At 38.1% G+C, this 18,643-nt stretch overlaps 3 protein-coding genes and 1 long non-coding RNA gene across 4 annotated transcripts; 2 read left to right on the top strand and 2 right to left on the bottom strand.

Annotated features, from left to right (window-relative positions):
• Positions 1-608: 608 nt before the first annotated feature.
• On the bottom strand, positions 609-7,092 carry LOC309476056 (keratin, type II cytoskeletal 8). Its single transcript, XM_082139193.1, has 9 exons — positions 6,677-7,092; positions 4,875-5,083; positions 4,568-4,628; positions 3,597-3,692; positions 2,891-3,055; positions 2,425-2,550; positions 1,524-1,744; positions 1,368-1,414; positions 609-1,027 (listed from the first exon to the last, which is right to left on the bottom strand). The coding sequence occupies exons 1-9, from the start codon at positions 6,950-6,952 to the stop codon at positions 924-926; spliced, it is 1,305 nt and encodes a 434-aa protein (XP_081995319.1). The 5' UTR covers positions 6,953-7,092; the 3' UTR covers positions 609-923.
• A 507-nt stretch (positions 7,093-7,599) lies between these two features.
• Positions 7,600-12,020, top strand: LOC309475997 (piggyBac transposable element-derived protein 4-like). The gene is made up of 3 exons (XM_082139065.1): positions 7,600-8,895; positions 9,988-11,280; positions 11,356-12,020. The coding sequence occupies exons 1-3, from the start codon at positions 8,687-8,689 to the stop codon at positions 11,801-11,803; spliced, it is 1,950 nt and encodes a 649-aa protein (XP_081995191.1). The 5' UTR covers positions 7,600-8,686; the 3' UTR covers positions 11,804-12,020.
• On the bottom strand, positions 9,909-12,154 carry LOC309476440. Its single transcript, XR_014198152.1, has 2 exons — positions 12,014-12,154; positions 9,909-10,136 (listed from the first exon to the last, which is right to left on the bottom strand). It is a non-coding gene; the product is annotated as an uncharacterized lncRNA (long non-coding RNA).
• A 2,570-nt stretch (positions 12,155-14,724) lies between these two features.
• LOC309476552 (piggyBac transposable element-derived protein 4-like) lies at positions 14,725-18,205 on the top strand. The gene is made up of 3 exons (XM_082139643.1): positions 14,725-15,069; positions 15,700-16,992; positions 17,068-18,205. Exons 1-3 carry the CDS (start codon positions 14,867-14,869, stop codon positions 17,513-17,515), a joined length of 1,944 nt encoding a protein of 647 aa, XP_081995769.1. The 5' UTR covers positions 14,725-14,866; the 3' UTR covers positions 17,516-18,205.
• The last annotated feature ends 438 nt before the right edge of the window (positions 18,206-18,643 follow it).

Raw genomic sequence — 18,643 nt, 5'->3', positions numbered from 1 at the left:
AGTCGGGTTCTGACGTCAACCCTACTTTTATTTTCAATCAATATCCAACGTCAATCTGTCGTCGGGTTCTGATGTCAATCAGATGCAGGGTTCTGACGTAAACCTGACTTTCATTTCCAACCAAAATGCAACCCCTGCAACCAAAATCATCCACTGACTGATGTTACTTTCTACTCAAGGACCTTGACAGAATTGTAGTGGAGTAAAAAGTACGATATTTGTCTTTCAAATGTAGTGAAGTTAAAGTAAAAAGTTTCCAGAAAAAATAATACTCAAGTAAAGTACAGATACTCAAAAAGTGTACTTAAGTACAGTACTCAAGTAAATGTACTTTGTTACTGTCCACCTCTGGATTTCACCATTTGAAAAATGTTTGTTCATATGGTTATCTTTATGATATCACTAAACTCATATATCACTATGCAGGTATATCTACATGAAATACTGATTTTGCATTAAAAAAAAGTAAACAATCAGATCTACCAGTTCAAACAGATTAAAAAAAATCTGATTTCCAATGTTTGTACCAGCTTGATTCTTGTTTTTTGCTGTTTAATAACCAATAAAATAACAATAAAATATAACTTCTGTTTATCTGAAGAAAGCCGTAAAGTTTATCGGATTGTATTGCAAGAGAAATTGACCACATTTACAGACTATATCTCATTGAATAATACAAGCATTTAATTACATAGAATAAATCATTCCATAATTTCACATTATATAATCATTTAATTTTTTTTTTATATATTGAATATATATGTTTATAATATATTTGAATCACACACAAGGTCTTTGTTATTTCAGAAAAATTAATTGCAGATTACTCTCATTGATTCACAGAAAGACGAAAGAAAACTACTTCTATGTTTAAGGTTAACTGTCTTCGGTATAGTATAGTGTATTTGATCATGGTGAACACTTCAGTGAGTGCTGAATCTGGTGCTGTTTCTGGTCTCAGTAGTCTTGATCAGGATTTTAGGTGATGGAGAGCTGTTCTGCTGAAAACCATTCGCCCCTTTGGAACCTGTCAAACAAAAATAATAATAATATTCAGCTTCCAGATTGTGTATATGAAGTATGAAGGTTTAAAGTGCTGGTAAAGAACATGTTAATGACATTTTTGACCCATATTTCTTTCATTTTAATATTTTACTGTAATACGGTGTTGAATATCCTCCCTAAAAATCTTAGACAGGCTTGATTTTCTTCCTGGACAATTGATCGTATAGTGTAAAATGGGTGTTTCATACAGGAATGTGTCGGCAAACACTATTGAGGAGCCTTTTGTAGAAGTCAAATGTTGTATGTGTGCACTGTCGTCATTGTTGTAATGAATAATGTCACACTTGTCCACTCAGACTTACTGTAGTTGGGAACAGCCTGGATGTTCACAATGGACTGCTGCCCAATTCTGTGAAAGGTAAAAACAATGAGACGGTCAATATTTATTAATGCAAACACTCCAGTTTCACTCCTCTTAGGTAGAGAACGACACACTAAAATAGGACTTGACATGTTACCTGTCCTCCTCTCCTTCCAGAAGCTTCCTATAGGTGGCGATCTCGATGTCCAGCGCCAACTTGACATTCATGAGCTCCTGGTACTCGCGGAGCTGGCGGGCCATGTCCTGCTTGGCTCTCTGTAGCGCCTCCTCCAAATCCTTGAGACGACCTTTGGCCTCCTTCACACTCATCTCGCCACGATCCTCGGCCTCCGCTATCTGGTTCTCCAGGTTCGCACGCTAAAATGATAGTAGCCTCGTGAGTAAAGGTCCTTGCACACTGAGTCCGAAATTCTCATTCTGAAATTTTCACACGTCAAGAAATAATTACGACCTCATGTTGTGTCAATCACGTTTACACACTAAATTTTCTTGTGTTTTTCGCAAGCATTTTGAGAGGTGTTTTGACAATTCACAGCCACCGAATGACGCATACGACAATTTCGGACTCAGTGTGCAATAGGGCGAAAAAATCATATTCGAAGTTTGTTTGTTTATTAATATTAATATTCAAATATTTATTAATAATATTTTGACGGAGATAGCATGGAGTCGATTCTGGACTGCCTCGCCCCCGATTCCTCCCCCTCCTCCTCCTCCTCCTCCTCCTCCTCCTCCTCCTCCTCCTCCTCCTCGAATATTCGAATAACGAAGTTCGGAGTCAAAGCCCTAGTGTGCAAGGACCTTAAACGACCACCATGGGTTTAGCTTAAATGAAAAAGTGAATGTAGCACATTGTAACGGTGGTGGCCACCCTAACATAAATAAATTATTTTAAAGAAATCTTCGGGCGCCAGACAGGATTAAACCTGTCAAAATTTCAATGAACCCAGGATAGCAAGGAAAAGTAACCACCTGTTACACAATAAATCACCGTAATAGTCCCAGAAAAATTCAGTTCACAAGGTATATATCCTCACCTGTGATTTAATAACCTCGATCTCGCTCTGCAGACGGCTGATCATGCGGTTGATGTCTGCGATCTCTCCTTTAGTGTTTCGCAGTTCGTCGTTGTACTGACTGGCCTGAGAAGACATCTGATCAAACTGACCAGAACGAGATGGAAAAACTGATCAGTACACACATTACTGTAATGAAAGATGTTTTAACTAGACTAATTTCATTCCTACTAGGCGTTTATGGAGCTCTATGGAGAAAAACACCTAGGGTCAACATGAAAAGTTTACTTTCTTAATCCATCTTCCTGGTCACATTGTGAAGGATTACTCATAAAATTTATTGAATTGCCTCTAAAACGACTTTCCCTAGCCAATCGATTCCCAATGTATAAAATAAATTTTAGGACATTGGGTTTGATTTTTCAAGTTCAAGTTTCAAGATGTTAAGAGACAAATCTCTCGGAAGAAGTTTGTATTTCGTGTCTACCTTGGACTTGTACCAGGATTCGGCCTCTTCGCGGCTCCTGGCTGCGATATCCTCGTATTGAGCCTTGACTTCGGCCACGATATGATCCATGTTGAGGTTTCGCGAGTTGTCCATCTGCACGACGACGGACGTGTCTTTAATGCTGGCCTGCAGCTCACGCAATTCCTGATCCGGAGAGACAAGGCAACGTTATGTGTGTTTGAGGGAGCTTTAGCTCTGTGGAAACTACATTGTTAGATGTGTATTTAAGCACTGTATAGACAAATTGGTCTTGGTATTTGGTTATCCTTATGTGTAGTTCAAGATTTAAAGACAAAACATTAAAATAATATTCTTTTGCGTATTGTTTTTATCATCTGAAACATGCTGCAACTTATATTCTGAAGTGACTTCTTTACCTCTAGCATTGCAAACATGCACACTTTTGGATCAGTGCTGGATGAAAGGTTTGTGAGCTCAAGTTTATTTGTATAACGCATTTCCAACACTGGTTTTACAAATTTATTTAGGCTTGGCTTTTATAATAAATGTTGATTATAATGAATGCCACTATTAATTATTTTTCTGTTTTATACTTATATTTTTCCTTCATTTGTGTTTATCTTTTTTCTCAAAGCAATTTTGACCTGGTGCAACTTGGAGTCAGGTTGCGAGTGTGTGTGTGTGTGTGTGTGTGTGTGTGTGTGTGTGTGTGTGTGTGAATCACCTCATCGTAGAGGGTCCTCAGGAAGTTGATCTCATCAGTCAGGGCACCAACTTTATCCTCCAAATCAGCTTTCACCAGATACGCAGAGTCAACGTCCTGCGGGACACAGTACAGTTTTTCCTCTTCTCGATTGCAACCTTGAATAAATTGTATGTCTTCCTTGGGCATTGAATTAGGCATATCGACATTCAATAGAGCTACATCTTGTAGATATTTAGTATGCAACTTTGACTTCTTGCTACTCTCTGTAGGCCATTGAAAACAGATCTCCTCTAGTGTATAAATAATGCCGCATCCCCACCCAGGCTTTTGTCAGTGGTGATTTGATCCCTCCAGTCTTAACTTTAGCTCTTTACCCCTCCCAAACATCTCATTGTTCCCTCGCCTGGGCTGCTTTTATTGAACGTGTTGTGAAAGTTTAACTTTCCCTGGTCCTAAAAGTTCAGCTTTTTACCTGGAAACCTGCTCTAACCCCGCATCACAATGAGGTCATACTTCTTGGATTGTGTTTCATAAAGTAAAAAAAAAAGAAGACTTTTTTTTGGACTTCAGACGTCAAAAGTCATATAAGGATGCACGATATATCGGCCACCATATCGGTATCGGCCGATATATGATCATTTATAATGTTGGCCGATATATTAAAGCCAATAAATAATGGATTGTTTCCTTTATCTGAGACACTTCAGATACGCACTGTTTACCATGATGGTTTTGAATCAAAAAAGGAAAATAAAGTTCAGTGTGCGACGCAAGTCTGTCATATAGGCTACATCAAATTATAATGAGAACATTATAATTGTGTTCTTGGGACATGGCTTTTAATGGTGAGATTTTTGGTGATGCCTTGAAAAAGTATAAAAAAAATTGGATTTATATTTATCGGCCAATATATCGGTTATCGGCTTTAAAATATAAAGAAGTATCGGTTATCGGATTTTCATATCGGTGCATCCCTATGGGTAACCAACCTTTTTCAGAATCACAAAGTCGTTCTCCAGGTTGTTCCTCTTGTTGATCTCATCTTCATATCTGAATAAAATACAAAGTGGAAGTGAAAGTTTCTGATGTCTGAGAAAGAAGACAAGTTTAGAAAAGTGTTGAAGAGATTTTGGAAAGATTTATTGTAAATAAATGATATGTTGTTTTTGATGATAAATAATGAGCTGTGTTGGATCAGGTTGAGATCCATATTCGGTTTCTCAAAAGAAATACAAGAGAGGCTCTCGTCAGAGGTCAGCTATAACATTGGCGCTAGCGTAGATCTAAAGACTTTACTTGTGTTTGAAGTCCTCCACCAGACCCTGCATGTTCCTCAGCTCTCCGTCCAGCTTGGTCCTGTCATTGTTGACCACGTCCATCTGTCTGCGCAGGTTGGCCATGTACGCCTCAAACATGGGCTCGACGTTGGACCGACCCGGGCTCTGGTTGTGCAGCAGCTCCCACTTGGTCTCCAGCATCTTGTTCTGCTGCTCCAGGAAGCGCACCTGTAGAGGTACAACAAAAATATTTTTTTTTTATTTGCATTTAATATTGAATTAATGGCTCCAGTATGGATGCTGAATCTCAGTATTCAATGTTATAAGAAACATTCTGGAATTTTATGCTGCAGAAACCGGCACTTATAATATCATTGTGATCAAAGTAAATGTGATCTTTGTAGACATTGTTCACTCTAAATGTAAATCTTCCTTGAGGAACATGATGAGGTTGGTCAAATAAAGTGGAGCTCTGTTACTAAAGTCCTTCTCTACAAGTTTTCCTGTCATGCTTCTGCGAGAACAGAGAGGGAAAAGTCCACTTCACTGCAAAAAAATGCTTTTCTTCTTTAGTATTTTTGTCTTGTTTCCAGTCCAAATATCAAAAAATTCTTAAATCAAAATAAATTTAATAGATGAGTAAAATTACATAAGATATTATGTCTTGTTTTCTGGGTTAAAAAATAAAAATTAAGCGAGTTGTTGCTTAAAAAAAGCTACATTTTCTGCCAATGGGGTAAGAAAAATAATCTTAATTCAAACAGAAACAAGATTATTTTTCTTACCCCATTGGCAGAAATTTTTCCCCCCCAGAAAACAAGACAATATTTGATGGCATTTTACTTCTTTAGTAAATGCATCTTGATTTAAGAATCTTTAGATATTTGGACTGGAAACGAGACAAAAATACTAAGTAAGAAAAGCATTTTTTTGCAACTCCAGTAAGGTGGTGATACAACTGCACATATTGTTGGCAGATTAGAGGTAATATAAATATAGGAGTTGCATGCTTTTTAGGTCATTTGTGAAGTAAAATAGTTTTTCTTTTTTCTTTAAGTATTTTGTGGGGGGGGTTCACGTTTTTTTAGGGAAGAGTGTTTTATGTTGAATGGATATTAATGTTGAATGATGGATGTTTTTGGGTGGGTTGATGTTGCAGCAGTTCTCTCATCCAAGACAAATTCCTCCTACGGGAGACAATAAACAGTACCTTGACCTTGATTTTAAGAGTTCTTCCTTGAAAGTTCTTCACTTCACTGCACATCCTGAAAGCTTGTCCGCTTTAATAGATGCCCACCTTGCCAGGATGGACTCATTAACAGAGTAACATGACTCCACATTAGCCGTACTGTAACACTCCGGAGAGTAGTGGCTGACCTAGATGGGTTTCTGCGTAAATCCTTAAATTCAAGCACTTTAAAAGCCGACCTGAGACCCGTGTTGGAAGACCCAGCCCTGCCCCGACCCACAACAGTGACTTGGTTGTACTTCAGTGCGATTGAAGTGTCGATTTCAGTCCGGCAGGCTCCTGGGATTCGGTTGCATTGTCCTCCGGCACACAAAAGCTTCCTTCATACTCACTGGGATAGTGCTGTCTTCAGTGGCTTGGTCAAATATGACCTGCTTTTTATCAGGTTTCAGGCTTCAGAGAAATGGGTCACGCTATAAACTATCGTTTATCATACCAAATCACCTTTCGTTTGGAGGTTTATGCTGCAAGAGATGTTGATCGTATAAAAACTATATCAAAAACACTAATTTTAACCCCTACTTTTTAACTGAAACTATATCAATCTCAGGGAACAAGAAACCCAACTGTACCTTATCAATGAAGGTGGCGAAGCGGTTGTTCAGGGACTTGATCTGGTCCTTCTCTTTAGTGCGCACCATCTGGATGTTGGGGTCGATCTCCAGGTTGAGAGGCGCCAACAGGCTCTTGTTGACGGAGACACTGGCCATTGGAGGCCCCAAATATGCCGAGCTGGTGCTGAAACTTGGAGCGGATGCTCCCAATGAGATCCCACTTAAACTGCTGTAGCCGAAACCTCCCATCCTCACGGAGCTGCTGGAACTGATGCGTTTGTTTCTCAGACTCATCGTTGGGTAGTGGCGAGAGAAACTGAACTGATGTTTCAGATGAGAACAGGTGGGCAGACCTGAGCACGACGGGTGTCTCTCTCTGTGTGGAGAGGCTGGGCTTTTAAACTCCAACCAGGATGGGGTGGAGAGTTCCTATTGTGGGAAAACCTGTTTCAGATTGGACACACTGTCGGCTTTATCTGAGCTCCCGGATCGGCAGTGAACACACACACTCTCTCAGTTTCTCTTTCTTACTGTTTCACTGTTCTCATATAGCATCTAAATGTTTAATGTGGCCCATGTCAACAACATTCCCGAACTAACTGCATGCCCTAATAAACGCATTTAAAAAAAAAAAACAGTCCTAATATCATGTATTTCATGAATGCATTTTATTAAAACTGTTTTGTATTTTAGGGCCACATTAACCAGAAATCTTGAACTTGTGTGCATAAGTTTCAGAAAGATGACAACTATCAAGATAACAGCATGATTTTATGATTTGCTTCAACAAAATATGTTAATATAAAGCTAAAATCAAGCTTTTTGGTGTGTTTTTAATGGCAAAAGCAATGTATTTCTATGCGAGCAAAACCATGCTATCCTTCCCTCCAGCAGTCGTCTAGTTAAACTAAGATAGGTTGAGCGCTCCACCTACTGGAAAGACATTTTACCTGCTTTGTTGTCCATAATCTTATCCATCTTCATCTTCGCTCACCCTCATCAACTGGCAGATGTGTTTTATACCTTTTTTTAAGTGCTATAGAAAATGTGCCAATCATAATATGTGCAGATATAGTATGTGAATTACTATTGCATTCTAAGTGCATTACAAAATAATGCAAAAATACAAATATATTTAGATAATTCTAACTCTTTTCCTTGCAAAAATAATACATTTGTAATCCAACATGCCTGGAATGCCCTTAATATTGCACAATGTTGCCTTGAGGCAACACAGGTTTTTAATTTAATTTTATGCCCTCTCAAACATGTTATGTTATATAATGTGAAGTTCTTGAAAATACTTCTTTACTTAGTAGTGAAGGTGACTCGTATTTTTTATGTGGGTGATGAACTGGATGCAAATTGGTGAAAAATGCTCTTTTCATCTGAGAAAATATGGAGCCATGTGCTGAAGCAGCCACAAAATGGACCCATGTAAGTCACTTGACCACTGTTTTTGCACTTTAATTGATTAGTATTTGAGTTCTTCTCCTCTGAGATAGGTTTGACCAAAATGTTGGTGTCTCATTTTATTAAAAATAAACTAAAATAGACTATGTTGCCTGGAGGAAACACTGTACCACAGTGGGTTAAATTAAAGGCATGTTGAGTCTTTTTTTTAGTTGTCGTAGTTTTTTCTCCTTTAAATAAAAAAAACTATTATTGCTTATCTCTGTAGTGCGCCTGCTGCTCATTTTAATTTAAATTAAATCAATCTTTAACAATGTCATTATTGTTAGTTCGATGCACCCCGCCGCCTATATCTCTTGACGCCTATTCTTGCGAGGAATCTAGCTAATTATAATGACTATAGGACTGATAACCCTCACATAGGAGTTGCGTATAAGGGAGGGACACTTTTCGTCTAAGTTCCCGCTGTCTGGCGTTTGACCAATGAGAAACCAGCATATTAAGACGGACAAGTAAAGTAGCCAATGAGAGCGCGGTTACTCTCTCAGCGGGACCGTGTCTTTCTGAGGGAGATTTATTTTTCTGCTGCTGAATTACCTTTTGCGGTGAGTGCTTATGAGAATGGACCTAATAATCGTTAAGGTCGAGGATGTAGACGGTATCGAGGAGGAAAATGACGATACAGTTGAAAATGGGGAATCGTCCGGTAATAACGGGGAACACGACGAGACGATTGAATTGGGAGATTCTTCTGACGAAAGTGACGCTTCCACCGTGGATTCCAAAGAAGACTTGCTCGATAACCTGGATCTCGTGTTGGACCAGTAAGTTTACACACTTTTTAAATTTGAGAGTTTATATAAGTACTTTTTATATAATCTAATTTTATGAAGTTTTCAAATAATTTGATTGGAGATAATATGGCTTGAGAGGCAGAATATAAGAACATTTAACTCTTTAATGACCACCACCTATATAAATGTTTAAATTATTCCAAACCAGTGGTTGTCGAGATATATGTTTGAATTAGTAAAGGAGAAAAAAAAATATGATCAATTGAAATAAATGTGTTGCTAATTTGTATTAATTCATTTTATGGAACAGTAAGTTTACACAATATTTAAATTTGAGATTTTTTTATATATAAATACTTTATATATAATCGAATTTTTGTCAATTTTCTAATCATTTGATTGGAGCTAAATAATATGGCTTGAGGGACAGATTATAAGAACATTTAACTCTTTAATGACCACATATGTTTAAATTATTCCATACCAGTGATGGACGAGATATGTCTGAATTAGTGAAAGAAACAAAATAAGGATCAATTTAAATAATTAAAAAATAATTCACTTTATGTAGTGACTAGACATTTTAATGCCCTCATAGACTGCAGTTAATTCTTTCTATTGCATGTACATAAAGCATGATATTTACCTATGCTGTTAATGTAGTAGGCCTAACTTTAAGGTACATGTTAATTTGTATTAATTCACTTTATGTAGTGACTAGACTTTCTAATGTCCTCATTGCAGTGCTTTTTTTTTTTTTTTTGCATATACATAGAGCATGATATTTACCTAAGCTGTTAATGTAGTAACTTTAAGAAATACAGGTTTACGTTTGTACTCAAAGATAATTATTTTATGTATGTGCATATTAAAACGTGCCTGTAACTATATTACAGCTTTTTATTTTGTATTTCTTTAGGGATTTTTTATTAGAGCTGTGCTCACTGTGGCATAATAGAAATTGAATATGATCATTTAAACGCAGATGTAGTTAATGTTAAAGACTTTCTTTAGCAATATAGGTATAAAAATAAATACAAACATTTTGTATGAAAGTTTCATTTTATTTGGTAATTTTTCATTTGTGAATGTGGCATGTTGTATTCTTGCCTCATGCAACAGGTTTTCAGATCCCTCTGATGATGATGTTGATGATAATGTTGATGATGCTGACTGGAATCCAGAAGTCACTCCACGAAAGAAGAAGAGAACCGGTCTGTCTTCAGTCTCACCATCTCCAGCAAAGTCTAGCAGAACTGCTTCACCTGCTTCTGTACAAAGTAACAAAGGGAAAGGTAGGAAAAGCAAAGTGAGTCGATCCCTACCTTTCTCCATCTCAGAAGACAAGTGGAAAAGTGCAGATGAGCCTGACATTGAGCCGACTCAGCCAATCTTCAGACCTAGACTAACGCCCGGCGTACAGTTGGTCTCCAATGCATCATGCAGTCCTCTACAGTATTTTGAGTTGTTCTTTTCAAAATCTGTCATGCGGACAATTCTAGAAAACTCAAATGCATACGGGGCCATGCGTCATGAAGAAAGGAAGAAGCCATGGCAGGACATTTCTGTAAAAGACTTCAAGAGATTTCTAGCAGTGGTGATTTACATGGGTTTGCTGAAATGCTTCCAAATGTCGGACTATTGGAGGAGGTCAGACATCTACAGTCTTCCATATCCTCCAAAAATCATGACTCGTAAATACTTTGTTCGCATATGTGCGGCTCTCCATCTTAGTGACCCCAAAAAGGATGTAGAGAATGACGCAAAGAAGGGAACACCTGAATATGACCGTCTGTGTAGGATCAAACCGCTGTACCAGGACATTAGGGACGCATGCAGAGCCTCTTTTCATCCCTTTCAGAACATCTCCATTGATGAAAGAATGGTGGCATCAAAAGCTAGACATGGTCTCAAACAGTATATGAAAAACAAACCTACAAGATGGGGGTACAAACTCTTCGTACTGGCAGATTCCCTCTGTGGCTACACATGGGACTTCTTCATTTATGAGGGAAAAATGAATTTAGAGCAGAGCAAAGGCATTAGTTATGATGCTGTCATGATCTTGGCAAATGCAAGGTTGTTGGGTTCTGGCTACAAGCTGTTTGTTGACAACTTTTACACCAGTCCCAAGCTCTTCAGAGACTTGCTCGCTAAGAAGATCTGGGCTTGTGGCACTGTTCGAGCAAACCGCATTGGCCACTCAAAGAAACTGGCTCCTCGTGGCAATATTCGCTGGTTTCGGGAAGACAACCTGCTGTTTGTTGAGTGGAAGGACAAGAGAGATGTGCTGATGTGCTCCACCTTTCATAAAGCCTTTAATGGAAACACCATAAAGAGGAATGTGAAAGGAGCCGATGGAGTTTGGGCCATTCAAGATTTCCCAGTTCCAGCTGCCGTGTTGGACTACAACAAGTAAGTAGACTTTAATCAGTGTTAATTATGCCTTTTAAATGACATGTCTTTTAATACATTTTACTTTCCTTCCAGGCACATGGGAGGAGTGGATCTGTCTGATGCGCTTATTGGATATTACACAGTTCTACATAAAACAAGAAAGTGGTATCGGTCCTTTTTCTACCACTTTGTGGACATCGCTGTAGTAAATGCCTTCCTTTTGCACCAGCAGATGGCCAAGATAAAGAAGCAGAAGCCTTTGACCCAGAAGCTCTTCAGGGAGGCTCTTGTTAGAGAGCTCGCAGGAACGGGCCCTGAATATACCTCTGACCGAACAGGATCGGCTCGTTCTACTGGCTCCCACCTGCCCACGTACCTCAGCGGAGACAGCACAGTCGGAAGACAGAGATGCAAAATATGTCATAGCAAAACTCCAGTCATGTGTGCGACTTGCGAGGTGCATTTGTGCTTTGTTCCGAAGCGCGACTGTTACAATAAATGGCATGAATCAGGTATATCTGATGAGTCTGACACAGAGTAAAACTTAAAGAGCAGTTCATGTGTAGACAAGTCTAAACTGCCAACCTAAACACATCAAGGAATGTCAGCATTATCAAACTTTGGAAATAGAAAGAAATGCAACATGAAACTAACAAGCCGTTGACAATGACTAATGGCATTTGAGGCTTGTAAATTCTGATAAACTGGAAATATCATAGAACATTAAACTTATAGTAGAAATGGGTCACACTTAGGGTTGTTCAGGGACTTGATCTGGTCCTTCTCTTTAGTGCGCACCATCTGGATGTTAGGGTCGATCTTCAGGTTGAGGGGTGCCAGAAGGCTCTTGTTGACGGAGACACTGGCCATTGGAGGCCCCAAATATGCCGAGCTGGTGCTGAAACTTGGAGCGGATGCTCCCAGTGAGATCCCACTTAAACTGCTGTAGCCGAAACCTCCCATCCTCACGGAGCTGCTGGAACTGATGCGTTTGTTTCTCAGACTCATCGTTGGGTAGTGGCGAGAGAAACTGAACTGATGTTTCAGATGAGAACAGGTGGGCAGACCTGAGCACGACGGGTGTCTCTCTCTGTGTGGAGAGGCTGGGCTTTTAAACTCCAACCAGGATGGGGTGGAGAGTTCCTATTGTGGGAAAACCTGTTTCAGATTGGACACACTGTCGGCTTTATCTGAGCTCCCGGATCGGCAGTGAACACACACTCTCTCAGTTTCTCTTTCTTACTGTTTCACTGTTCTCATATAGCATCTAAATGTTTAATGTGGCCCATGTCAACAACATTCCCGAACTAACAGTCCTGATATCATGTATTTCATGTATGCATTTTATTAAAACTGTTTCATATTTTAGGGCCACATTAACCAGAAATCTTGAACTTGTGTGCATAAGTTTCAGAAAGATGACAACTATCAAGATAACAGCATGATTTTATGATTTGCTTAAACAAAATATGTTAATATAAAGCTAAAATCAAGCTTTTTGGTGCGTTTTAAATAGCAAAAGCAATGTATTTCTATGCGAGCAAAACCATGCTATTCTTCCCTCCAGCAGTCGTCTAGTTAAACTAAGATAGGTTGAGCGCTCCACGGTACTGGAAAGACATTTTACCTGCTTTGTTGTCCATATAAATAGTTTGAAAACTGTGATAGATGTTGTGCTCTCCTTTTTGTTTTGACACAGATATTTGAATCTCATTGTCAAAACAATGTTGTTATATATGGCTTTAAATGCTGTAAATGATCATATTAACATTTAGCTGTCAAGTGTGCTTCTGTTATCAGATGCTATTGTATTTTGTTTCATTTTGCTAAGAAATTCCACCTAAAATACATATTTACTTTTTATAGAAAGGCATTTGGTAATTTTGCATTTAATATCTGTTTCCATTTTGTATTTATGTATATTATGCTAACAAAACCATGCTATTCTCTCCTCACACTGAGACATGTTGAGCGCGCCACCTACTGGTAAGCTTTTTGTTTGCTTTATTTGAAGTCTTTGCTCTCCACATTGTTTTGCCACAGATATTTGAGTGCAATTGTTAAAACAATGCAATGCTGAATGTTGTTATATATGGTTTTAAATGTTATACATCATCATATTAACATTTAACCGGTTATCCCTCTATGGTGCGTAGTATGATATCAATGAGGAAAAAAGGTATTTGTGGTGTTTTTCCTGCTTAAAATTGAACACTATAACAATATCAATAAACATTTTCATCATTTTTTTTTTTTTTTTAAGTTTGTTGCCTCAATGCAACATTGTACCACAACGGACAATTTTAAAACATTTGACATTTTCATGTAGAAAAAATAAATATATTTATTGAAAACGTATATATTTCTTTAACAAGATACTTGAACAAACACATTTATCCAGTTTTTAGCGTATTACAAATTTCATATTTTATAAAAAATAACATTTCATATCCAGCTGTTGCTCTTAGGCAACATTGTACCATCGTAGACAAAAAAATATAACTATACTATCATATCATCAAGTTATCATATCAATCATCTTCATCTTCGCTCACTCTCATCAACTGGCAGTTGTATTTTATACCTTTTTTTAAGTGCTATAGAAAATGTGCAGATCATAATATGTGCAGATATAGTATGTGAATTACTATTCTTATAAGTGCATTACAAAATCATGCAAAAACACAAATATATTTAGATAATTCTAACTCTTTTCCTTGCAAAAATAATACATTTGTAATCCAACCTAGTATGCCTGGAATGCCCTTAATATTGCACAATGTTGCCCTGAGGCAACACTTTTTTTTGTATGCCTTCTCAAACATTTGATGATAGCCTATATAATGTAAAGTTCTTGAAAATACTTCTTTACTTAGTAGTGAAGGTGACTCGTATTTTTTATGTGGGTGATGAACTGGATGCAAATTGGTGAAAAATGCACTTTTCATCTGAGAAAATATGGAGCCATGTGCTGAAGCAGCCACAAAATGGACCCCTGTAAGCCACGTGACCACTGTTTTTGCACTTTCATTGATTAGTATTGAGTTCTTCTCCCCTGAGATAGGTTTGACCAAAATGTGGGTCTCATTTTGTTAAAAATAAACGAAAATAGACTATGTTGGCTGGATGAAACACTATCATAGAGGGTTAAATTAAAAAAATGTTGAGTCTTTTTTTAGTTGTAGCTTTTTTTCTTTAAAAAAAAACTAAAAACTATTATTGCTTATCTCTGTAGTGCGCCTGCCGCTCAAATTTAAATTAAATCATCTTTAACAATGCCGTTATTGTTAGTTCGTTGCACCCCGCTGCCACTATCTCTTGACACCTATGCTTGCTAGGACCACCCACTGACTAGTTTTTAAGTTTAATCTAGCTAATTATAATGACTATAGGACTGATAACCCTCACATAGGTGTTGCGAATAAGGGAGGGACACTTTTCGTCTAAGTTCCCGCTGTCTGGCGTTTGACCAATGAGAAACCAGCATATTAAGACGGACAAGTAAAGTAGCCAATGAGAGCGCGGTTACTCTCTCAGCGGGACCGTGTCTTTCTGCAGGAGATTTATTTTTCTGCTGCTGAATTGCGTTTTGCGGTGAGTGCTTATGAGAATGGACATAACCCTTACGGTCGAGTGTGAAAACGGTATCGAGGAGGAAAATGACGATACAGTTGAAAATGGGGAGTCGTCCGGTAGTAACGGGGAACACGACCAGACGATTGAATTGGGAGATTCTGACGAAAGTGACGCTTCCACCGTGGATTCCAAAGAAGAGTTGCTCGATAACCTGGATCTCGTGTTGGACCAGTAAGTTTACACACTTTTTAAATTGGAGATTATTTTATATATATAAATACTTTATTTATTTTCAAATCATTTGCAGATTATAAGAACATTTAACTCTTTAATGACCATCTATAAATGTTTAAATTATTCCAAACCAGTAATTGTCGAGATATGTCTGAATTAGTGAAGGGGAAAAAAAAAGAATGATCAATTGAAATAAATGTATTTTTAATTTGTATTAAATCACTTCATGTAGTGGCTAGACATTTGAATGCCCTCATAGACTGCAGCTAATTATTTCTATTGCATACATAGAGCAAGATATTTACCTATGCTGTTAATGTAGTAACTTTAAGGTACATGTTTTACGTTTGTACTCAAAGATAATCATTTGTGATTAAAACATATGCCTGTAACTATATTACAGCTCTTTATTTTGTATTTCTTTAGGGAATTTTATTAGAGCTGTGCTCACTGTGGCATAATGGAATGTAACATGATCATTTAAACACGAATATAGTTTATGTTAAATACTTTATTTAACAATATAAGAATAAAAATGAATAAAAAAATGTACTATCAAAGTTTCATTTTATTTGGTAATTTTTCATTTGTAAATGTGGCATGTTGTATTCTTGCCTCATGCAACAGGTTTTCAGATCTCTCTGATGATGATGTTGATGATAATGTTGATGATGCTGACTGGAATCCAGAAGTCACTCCACGAAAGAAGAAGAGAACCGGTCTGTCTTCAGTCTCACCATCTCCAGCAAAGTCTAGCAGAACTGCTTCACCTGCTTCTGTACAAAGTAACAAAGGGAAAGGTAGGAAAAGCAAAGTGAGTCGATCCCTACCTTTCTCCATCTCAGAAGACAAGTGGAAAAGTGCAGATGAGCCTGACATTGAGCCGACTCATCCAATCTTCAGACCTAGACTAACGCCCGGCGTACAGTTGGTCTCCAATGCATCATGCAGTCCTCTACAGTATTTTGAGTTGTTCTTTTCAAAATCTGTCATGCGGACAATTCTAGAAAACTCAAATGCATACGGAGCCATGCGTCATGAAGAAAGGAAGAAGCCATGGGAGGACATTTCTGTAAAAGACTTCAAGAAATATCTAGCACTGGTGATTTACATGGGTTTGCTGAAATGCTTCCAAATGACGGACTATTGGAGGAAGTCAGACATCTACAGTCTTCCATATCCTGCAAAAATCATGTCTGGTAGAACATTTCATCGCATATGTGCGGCTCTCCATCTTAGTGACCCCAAAAAGGATGTAGAGAATGACGCAAAAAAGGGAACGCCTGAATATGACCGTCTGTGTAGGATCAAACCGCTGTACCAGGACATTAGGGACGCATGCAGAGCCTCTTTCCATCCCTTTCAGAACATCTCCATTGATGAAAGAATGGTGGCATCAAAAGCTAGACATGGTCTCAAACAGTATATGAAAAACAAACCTACAAGATGGGGGTACAAACTCTTCGTACTGGCAGATTCCCTCTGTGGCTACACATGGGACTTCTTCATTTATGAGGGAAAAATGAATTTAGAGCAGAGCAAAGGCATTAGTTATGATGCTGTCATGATCTTGGCAAATGCAAGGTTGTTGGGTTCTGGCTACAAGCTGTTTGTTGACAACTTTTACACCAGTCCCAAGCTCTTCAGAGACTTGCTCGCTAAGAAGATCTGGGCTTGTGGCACTGTTCGAGCAAACCGCATTGGCCACTCAAAGAAAATGGCTCCTCGTGGCAATATTCGCTGGTTTCGGGAAGACAACCTGCTGTTTGTTGAGTGGAAGGACAAGAGAGATGTGCTGATGTGCTCCACTTTTCATAAAGCCTTTAATGGAGACACCATAAAGAGGAATGTGAAAGGAGCCGATGGAGTTTGGGCCATTCAAGATTTCCCAGTTCCAGCTGCCGTGTTGGACTACAACAAGTAAGTAGACTTTAATCAGTGTTAATTATGCCTTTTAAATGACATGTCTTTTAATAAATGTTACTTTCCTTCCAGGCACATGGGAGGAGTGGATCTGTCTGATGCGCTTATTGGATATTACACAGTTCTACATAAAACAAGAAAGTGGTATCGGTCCTTTTTCTTCCACTTTGTGGACATCGCTGTAGTAAATGCCTTCATTTTGCACCAGCAGATGGCCAAGATGAAGAACCAGAAGCCTTTGACCCAGAAGCTCTTCAGGGAGGCTCTTGTTAGAGAACTCGCAGGATCGGGCCCTGAATATACCTCTGACCGAACAGAACCGACTTCTTCTACTGACTCCCACCTGCCCACGTACATCAGAGGACACAGCACATTCGGAAGGCGGAAATGCAAAATGTGTCCCCACAAAACTCCAGTCATGTGTGAAACTTGCGAGGTGCATTTGTGCTTTGTTCCGAACCGCCACTGTTACAGTGAATGGCATAAATCGGGTCCCCGTGAAGAGTCTGACACAGAGTAAAACTTAAAGAGCAGTTCATGTGTAGACAAGTCCAAACTGCCAACCTAAACAAATCAAGGTATAAAAGCATTATCAAACTCTGGAAATAGAAAGAAATGCAACATGAAACTAGCAAGCCGTTGACGATGACTAATGGCATTTGAGGCTTGTAAATTCTGATAAACTGGAAATATCATAGAAAAGAACATTAAACTTTTAGTAGTAGGTGTAGTAAGTAGATGTAATTGGAAATTGACACTTTCTTTTTCTCCCAGTTTTATTCAGTTGCACTGGAACTATTTTTAGGGCTTTTGCATCGTCCGTCCGATGTTTTACCATTGCAGAATTGTGCCATTTAGTACCGATCCAGATTTATTGACACAGTTATGGTTTCTTTGTTCATTGTGGTGCTGCAAAATCAGGATTAGAATGTATATGGGCAGTTGTGAGCGGATAAATCCAATCTACCATTGTGGTTCTCCTAAACACTGTTAGCTAACTTGCGTTTTGTAATTGTATCAAAATGTGTTCTCATGGAAATGCTATTGGTACCATTACCTGGTGTAGTCTGATCTCTTTGACCTGACTGTGGGAAAAGTGCTTAATATTAGTATTACAACTGTAGACATACATTTTATATCCTTGTGTATAATATTCTAAAGTAGTCTGGTTTGAGTGATATCTGTACTTTTTGTAAATTGTTTAATGTCATTAAACACATTTTTTATAAACTGCCCTTTGAGAATCACTTTTTTGATATGTAAATAGGCATAGTTTGTTGAAAAATATTGTTACAAATTCATAAATGATCCATCATTAAAATAAGCCTTTTTAAAAACTTTTTTTAAATGACTGAATTTGTTAAAGGTGCGGCAGCTATTATTATTATTTATTTATTTTTATAATGAATGATGTTACACATTTGCTGGGATCATAAATCTTTGGACTTTGTGAACAGGGATCAGCAGCATGTCTTTGACCATTGGCTTAAATTTTGATATTGCTCTGTGACCCAAATAAGTTATTTTTAATCACACAATTATAATATACAGCGTTTGTACATATGGCTTATTCTGAATGCTATTTTTTTCCATAGTTGAGAGACTTTCCTACTAGTTTAGAGGTATAGGTTTTGCAATTCTTCGGTAG

Source organism: Leuciscus leuciscus, assembly GCF_965113295.1.
Source record: "Leuciscus leuciscus genome assembly, chromosome: 15".
Classification (NCBI taxonomy): domain Eukaryota; kingdom Metazoa; phylum Chordata; class Actinopteri; order Cypriniformes; family Leuciscidae; genus Leuciscus; species Leuciscus leuciscus.
Note: the sequence above shows the minus strand (reverse complement) of the source record. Positions and strands in the feature narration are given on the sequence as shown.